This window comes from Acanthisitta chloris, unplaced genomic scaffold (genome assembly GCF_000695815.1).
Source record: "Acanthisitta chloris isolate BGI_N310 unplaced genomic scaffold, ASM69581v1 scaffold32848, whole genome shotgun sequence".
Classification (NCBI taxonomy): domain Eukaryota; kingdom Metazoa; phylum Chordata; class Aves; order Passeriformes; family Acanthisittidae; genus Acanthisitta; species Acanthisitta chloris.
Genome location: NW_008689195.1, coordinates 4,740 through 12,255, shown reverse-complemented (window position 1 = coordinate 12,255; position 7,516 = coordinate 4,740). Strand labels below are relative to the sequence as shown.

At 47.5% G+C, this 7,516-nt stretch overlaps 1 protein-coding gene across 1 annotated transcript in view; it reads left to right on the top strand.

The window, feature by feature from the left end:
* Positions 1 to 7,516, top strand: part of HSPA4 (heat shock 70kDa protein 4) — a 10,644-nt gene that overhangs the window by 81 nt on the left and 3,047 nt on the right. Inside the window, 12 exon segments of the mRNA XM_009081332.1 lie at positions 1,635 to 1,775; positions 1,956 to 2,078; positions 2,474 to 2,573; positions 2,958 to 3,091; positions 3,833 to 4,077; positions 4,431 to 4,507; positions 4,686 to 4,837; positions 5,301 to 5,407; positions 5,742 to 5,875; positions 6,303 to 6,484; positions 6,864 to 6,953; positions 7,440 to 7,515. Of these exon segments, the coding sequence (XP_009079580.1) occupies positions 1,959 to 2,078; positions 2,474 to 2,573; positions 2,958 to 3,091; positions 3,833 to 4,077; positions 4,431 to 4,507; positions 4,686 to 4,837; positions 5,301 to 5,407; positions 5,742 to 5,875; positions 6,303 to 6,484; positions 6,864 to 6,953; positions 7,440 to 7,515 (1,417 nt within the window). The 5' untranslated portion in view covers positions 1,635 to 1,775; positions 1,956 to 1,958.

The window sequence follows — 7,516 nt, the reverse complement described above, 5'->3', positions numbered from 1 at the left end:
GGAATGCCCTCAGCAGGGTGTGGGTTTGTCTCTGCAGAGAACAGATGTCTCTGGTGGCTCCACAGCTAACCAACAGCTGATCTTCCTTCAGCTGTTGGTCATGTCCTGCTGCCTTGTCATCTGGGCCAGAATGCTCAGGGTTGGTCCTTGCTCGTAGTGAAATGTACAGATTAAGTCAGTGCCCCTGAAGAAATTCTGATAATGCTAATTATTTGGTGTAGGCTGCACGTGTGAATTCTAAAGCTCAGCAGTGCTGTTTCACCCTGCCTTAGCTTGTTCCAGTTCCTGTGCATTATGGTGGCTTTTAACTGTGTGGCCACGTTCTATAGGATTCCATGAAGTGCATGATTTTGGCAGAAAGAGGATGTGCTGCAGTGTAAATAGCCACAGCTCCCTGCACTCTGTGGCTGAACTACAGCTTGAATCTCTGCACTGAGTGTTCTGCCCATGCTTTGAGACAGCTCCCTGCACTCTGTGGCTGAACTGCAGCTTGAATCTCTGCATTGGGTGTTCTGCCCATGCTTTGAGTCTCTGTTGCTGTGGGTAGGTAACTGTGGTTTAAAGGCTGAGAAGTTTGTCTTGCTCGTGACCTGTGGGTCCTGCTGGGTCATATTTTGTGTTACCATGAAACCCCAATAAAAGATGTATTTTTTCCAAGTCTCCTATAGGAAGTGACTAGTCAAACAGTTGAGTTAGCCTAAAAAGCCTAGAGATGTGTGAAGACTGGTTATCTAGAACACACAATCCCTGGGCACAGCCATGCTATTCAAGAACAGCACAACTGTACTAGAACCAAACAGCTGTTGTTTCTGGAATTGAGTGTCTGCTTAGCTTAATGAAATCCATTGATGCAGAGCCCTGTGGGGTAGAGCAGAGATGAGCCATGTCCTGCAGGAACCAAGCCTAGAGAGCATCAGATCCAGGTTACTTAGGACACGGACACCTGTGTGAAAGCCAGTCCCAGGTGGATGCTGAATGCAGCAGTGCCTGTCTGCTCACTCAGCTGCTGTGATTTTCAGTACCTGCCTTGCTCTGGTGTCAGGGAAGGAACTCAGTTTACTTGCACCACGTGATGATTTTCCTCTTCTCCCTGATCTCTGTTGTTAATCAAAGCCAGTCTGCCTTTTGTCACTGAAATCAAGTTGTCAGTATCACCTTGGGGCCCTCCTGACTTTTTAAAGCTTTGTGCCAAGGTCCTTGAGCTGTTTTGTGGGAGTATCTGTGCTGACTGTCACATGCATGTAATGAAGCTGAGCTGGAGTTTGCATCCATGTGCTTGTGTGTTTGGGGAGTTACTGACTGCAGTGATAGGAGGTAGGGGTAGGAAGCAGGTAAATGGAGAGAGGTTTGTTCACAGTTTAGAGTGTCCTACACATACACTGTGAACATTGAGTTGTTATCAGTTTACAGACTCTTGGCTCAGTTTTTAGCATACATTTTACTGTGCATCTCAAATTCCTGTAGGTTCCCTGAGCACCCAGAGGGAAGTTGCCTCCAGCACCTGCCCTGATGCTATTAAGATACAACTCACAATCATACTCTGGCAAGAGAAGCAAGAGAGCAAAACTCTGTTCTTCTGTTTGCAATTCAGATGTTGCCTTGGCACGCTATATTAAAGATTTCTTTTTCTCTAGGTTATTTCAAATGCAAAGAATACAGTACAAAGTTTTAAAAGATTTCATGGTCGTGCATTCTCAGATCCCTTTGTTCAAGCTGAAAAAGCAAGCCTTGCCTATGAACTTGTCCAGCTACCAACAGGCTCCACTGGCATCAAGGTGAGTCTGGCATGTGTGAGGGAGCCACAGGGGGAGACTGACAAAGTCTCCTTTCACCTCTTTGTTTTGAACCTGTAGCTCTGTTCTCTTGTGAATGGAAGGTCTGAAGGAGGGAGTGGGATGGGGGTGGTGCCTGGGCCTTGCTGCTGTGTAACCTGTGTGCACCATTTGTGTTTGAAGGCCATGTATATGGAAGAGGAAAGAAACTTTACTATTGAGCAGGTGACAGGAATGCTGCTTACCAAGTTAAAGGAGACTGCTGAGAATGCACTGAAGAAGCCTGTGGTGGACTGTGTTGTTTCTGTAAGTATGTGATGCAGCAAAGTCTGTAAGACTTAGCTACTGCCATGAGCTGAGTGATTGCAGTGTTAGATTGTCTGTTAAACTGGGTCTTTTCTGTTTAAATCTGAGTCTTACTCTTCTGCTTCAAAATTGTCTTAAATTGCTGATAACCAGCAGCATAAATGATACTTGATACCTCTTCCTGGTTATTTGTTCCTTAAATAAGAGGCTTGTCATGTGGCATGGAAAAAGGCTCACAAAAAGTAACTTTGTGTTCATGTAATATTTTTCTTGCCTTTTCCCTCATGTGAAGGATGGCACAGCTGTGCTCTGTGCTGACTCTGCCCACAGTGGCTGTAACTTCACTGAACTTGGCTCTTGGGAATGTTAATATTGCCTCTCTGGTCTCCTTGCAGGTTCCTTGTTTCTACACAGATGCAGAGAGGAGATCTGTGATGGATGCTACACAGATTGCTGGTCTCAACTGCCTGAGACTGATAAATGAAACAACTGCAGGTAATTCCTCCTCCTCCCTTACTGTAGTTTTATTGGATAAAGGGCGTTGACTCTCCCAGTGGTCCATGCCCTCTGGAACTGCCTTTATAAACTGAAAGTAGCTGAATTGATCATGAAGTGTCTCAAGCTCTGTTGTGTTTTTTTCATTGCTTTACAGAGACATAAAGCTGTTTCTTGGCTGTCTGTGTTGATGCAGCTGAGGCAGGGGCTGATACTGCTTAATACCTTTCTGTGTTCCTTTGGCATTGGGAATTTTGTGTGATGAGAGATCAGTGTCTGTAGCTTGAGCAGTCTGATGAAATGCTAGTGCTGTTTACTGATGTACCATGTATTTCTTGAGGAATTACCAACCTGCCTGTCCTAACTGCACCTTTGTCCCTGTAGTTGCCCTTGCCTATGGGATCTATAAGCAGGACCTGCCTGCCCTGGAGGAGAAGCCTCGGAACGTTGTTTTTGTGGACATGGGGCATTCTGCATATCAGGTTTCTGTCTGTGCATTCAACAGAGGCAAACTGAAGGTAAGCAATCTGTTCCACATCCATTTTAGTTACCTGTAGGTCACTCACCAGCATATCCCTGCACTCCCTGGCCTCACAGAGGGTGTCCAGACAGCTCAGTTCACGCTCTTGAAACTGCACTTTGTCTGGAGAGAAAAGTAGGGCAGGGAGCTAGAGAGGCTTTGAGCAGTGTGTGGAGGGAGCAAACCTGCCTCACTCAGCAGACTGACAAAGAACAAAAATCCTGGATGAAGTGGTTTAGTCAGAACTTGCCATATCTGACTGTGCTGCAGTGCAGCCTTGAGGTGCAGCAGGTGACCTTTGCAGGTAACTCCTTCACCAAACCCTGGCACCTGTTTGCAAGAGTTAGCATCATTTATTCTCTTTACATTTTGCTTTTGGCTTGGTGTGAGCATGTTCCACCCCTGCAAGGCATCAAATGCTAAACTGGGATGTGATTCAAATAGTGGCTAAGCAGAATTTGGAAACTCTCATGGTCTGCTCACAGCAGAGCTACTGAGCAGAGTGTGTTGCTGTGCCCTCCCCTATCTTCCTGAATTTCTTCTTTTAAAAGAAGTTGTCGCCACATTCCAGGAAGGCCTGGGGGGGGGGGCGTGAGGCTGCCTTTGGGATAGCTGTGATCCTTGCTCTGACTTACAGCTGAGCTGTATTTGAAACAGAGGAATGCTTGATGTTACCTGCTGGTTGTGTTCACTGAGGAATGGCACATTGTGCTGTTACTGAAGAGGTCATTTCTTTAAGGTTCTTGCTACATCGTTTGATACAACCCTCGGGGGGAGGAAGTTTGATGAGGTGTTAGTCGAGTACTTCTGTGAAGAGTTTGGGGTGAAGTACAAACTGGACATCAAGTCCAAGATCCGAGCGCTGCTGAGGTTGTCCCAGGAGTGTGAGAGGCTGAAGAAGCTGATGAGTGCCAATGCCTCTGACCTGCCCATGAACATTGAGTGCTTCATGAACGACATAGATGTCTCTGGAACCATGAACAGGTAATGGCTGCACCCTACAGAGCTGAGTTAGGTGCCCTTCAGACTTGGTGAGAGTACCAGCTCTTAGCCTGGAGGGAGGTGGGAGGTGACAGAACAGTGTGTGCAGAGCTGCTGCTCACAGTGACTGTTCAGGGACTGCCCTGAGCCAGGAGGGAGGGCTGGGAGTGTTGCAAGGGTCACTGCATCCAAGTTTGTCTGGGAGAATGTGCTGAAGCATGAAGCTAGGCCTAGAAGAGAGAACACTCTGCAGTGAACAGCTCAGGCAGAGTTCTGTCCATTTATTTGGGCATCCCGTGGTGTTTGCAGCGTTGCTTGTGGTGTTCTAGAGCTTCCTCTGTGGCTTCTTCCAACAGGGGCAAGTTTCTGGAGATGTGTGAAGGCCTCCTTGCCCGAGTGGAGCCTCCGCTGCGCAGCGTGCTGGACCAAGCCAGTAAGTGTGTGTGCAGACAGCAGGTGCCTCTGGGTGTGGCACAGATGGACTTACCCCTTAGACACTTGGACAGCAGCCTAAAAGTAGTGGTTGGTCTAGTAAACCTTTCAGTTTATCGTGTCAGTTTATCTGTGTGAAACATTGAATCTCTAAAAACTCCTGTCTGACTCCTTTGCAGAGCTGAAGAAGGAGGACATCTATGCAGTGGAGATAGTTGGTGGCACCACAAGAATCCCTGCTGTGAAAGAGAAGATCAGTAAATTTTTTGGCAAAGAAGTCAGCACGACTCTGAACGCAGATGAGGCTGTGGCACGCGGCTGTGCGCTGCAGGTGAAGGGCTGTTTGTTCTGCCTGGGAGCACTTCAACTGAAATCAGAGAGGTTTGAGCCAGAGCCTGCAGGTGACATGAAAGCTGCTTCATGTGCATCAGGCTGGGTTCAGATTACCTTCAGAAGGGAGGCTGGGTGGATGAGATGAGCAGCTTTAAGTGATTCCTTTGTGCTGTTTGTCTGAGCCAAATCAGTGGATCAGTGAAACTTGTTGAAATGTGTCCTTGGCTTCTGCTGTGGCTGAGACCTGGGAGTCTGGTACAGCTCATCCAGGGTTTTCTCTTCCAAGGCTTCTTTGGGGGTCTGGGTCAAACAGGGGAACTCTTTTCCCCAGTCCAGCAGTGTTAGTCTCCCTGAACCCCCAGTAAATCTACATATTAGGCAGCATAAGTAGCTAGTTGGTGAACTAGTTTCTGTTCCCCTGAAGTGGGCAGGTTTGTAACATGACTGTTGTGCTGTTGCAGTGTGCGATTTTGTCCCCAGCATTCAAGGTGAGAGAGTTCTCCATCACAGATTTGATCCCATATCCCATCTCCCTGCGATGGAACTCGCCGGCAGAGGAAGGGTTAAGGTAAAACAAGTTCGATTTTCCTGCATGCTGCAGCTTAAAACTAAGTGGTGGTGATTAGAGGAAATTATACAATAAAAGAGCAGATAACTTCAGAGCAGTAGCCATTTCGTAATTCTGATTTGTCTGGAGTTAATGACAGTAGCAAAAAAACCCATAGACAAGTGGCAGTTTGGCAGTTCCTACATGGATCTCCATCTTAGTTAACCTGAAAGGTCAGGATAGTCATTTGTCACTTCCTAAGGAAGCTTATCCTGAAAGTATCTAGGAACATGTTGTTGTACTTCTCGGCTGCATTGTCCCACACACTGAACAGGTGCTGTGTTTTCTCTTGTAGTGACTGTGAAGTCTTTACCAAGAACCATCCTGCTCCCTTTTCCAAGGTCCTCACTTTCTACAGGAAGGAGCCCTTCACCCTGGAGGCATACTACAGCTGCCCTAAGGAGCTGCCCTACCCAGATCCTGCTATAGGTCAGGACCATTCCCCAGCTTTCAGCTTTGTTAAGAGTATTGAGCACGTTTCAGGGGTTTTCTCTCTAATGAGATGGTCTGGATGTGCAGCCTGCTACAAATGCCATAGGGACAGGTTTGCAAATTCCTGGATCTACAGCAAAATGAGTGGAGTAGCATGAAGTTTGTGGACAAAAAGAACATCCTAATGTTGGAGCAAACCTGCAGGGGACACAGGGAGTTGTGTAGCCTTTTACTCGTTGCAGCATAATAGAGAATTTCCAGTAGATGTGTGTCCTGAGTAAAACCTGGCTCATCTGGCTGGGGCAGGGTGTGACACCCCCTGGTGCACTGCAGGGAGCTGAGCCAGCTGCAGTCAGGGTTTGCTTTGCATTCTGTGCTTGTATTAATCCAGTGCGTTTGGTTTTCTCTCTCTGGGATGGTTTAGCTCACTTCTTGGTCCAGAAGGTCACTCCTCAAACAGATGGATCCAGTTCCAAAGTGAAAGTGAAAGTCAGGGTGAATATCCATGGAATCTTCAGCGTTTCCAGTGCATCATTAGTGGAGGTTCATAAGTCTGATGAGAACGAGGAGCCGATGGAGACAGATCAGCACGCGAAGGAGGAAGAGGTAACACACTTCACTGCTCAGGATCCTGGTGAAACACAGCTGGCCAAGTGCTGAGAAGGGTCTCAGATTTGTGTGAGGGTGGAGCATGCATGTCCAGCAACTAAAATGTGAGATGAAGTATTAATTGAAGTGTATTACACCAGAGACAGATCTCTGGAAACCAGTTCTGTGAGGTGCAGATGTTAACCATGGAACTGTTGCTGCCTAAGCTAACACTGGGAGCTCATAGTTTATGCCTTGAGACTCTACATCAGTGTTCAGGCTGTTTCTTTTGCCCAAAGAGCATGAGAGGTGTGAGTGAGGTGTGAGCTAGGAACTGAACCAGTGATCTGCATGTGCATTTGTTTGATGTGTGCAACTGGGTCTCTCTGAATTTCAGAAGATGCAAGTAGACCAGGAGGAGCAGCAAAAGGCTGAGGAGCAGCAGCAGGCCCAGCCTGAAAATAAGGCAGAGTCTGAAGAAATGGAGGTAACGTGAGCATTGAGATTTTATTTCCTGAGGTTCCTGAGAACATGCAGAGTGTGAGCATATCTGCTGCCTTTGTCCTGGTTCTGGAAGCTGAACTGTTATGTCAGAGCACTGGTAGCCTATTGTGATTGGAGCTTTAGAGGGGACACAAATGGCTGGGATAGCTGCAGGCCTGTCAGGTGACCTGGTCCTGATGAAATGGGGGAACTCTCCTGTCCAGGGAAGAAATAATCATCTAGTTTGCAGTAACTTCAGTGCTAGAAGAGTGTTCTACCATGAGCACCACCACCCATGAATGCAGGCAGAGTGCCCAGAAAAGGGCAGTGGGTGCATTAACTCTCCCAGCAGCTGAGGTGTGGGGGTGACAGGGAGTGGGTGGCAGTGATGTTGGGGGACACTGACTCAGTGCTGCTGGTGTAAATCTGGACTGTTTCCCTGACCTGGCCGGTGATGCTGGTTTTACTGAGAATGCATTTTTTCATACAGACTTGTCAGGCTGACTCAAAAGACAAGAAAGTGGATCAGCCACCTCAAGCCAAGAAGGCCAAAGTGAAGACCACCAC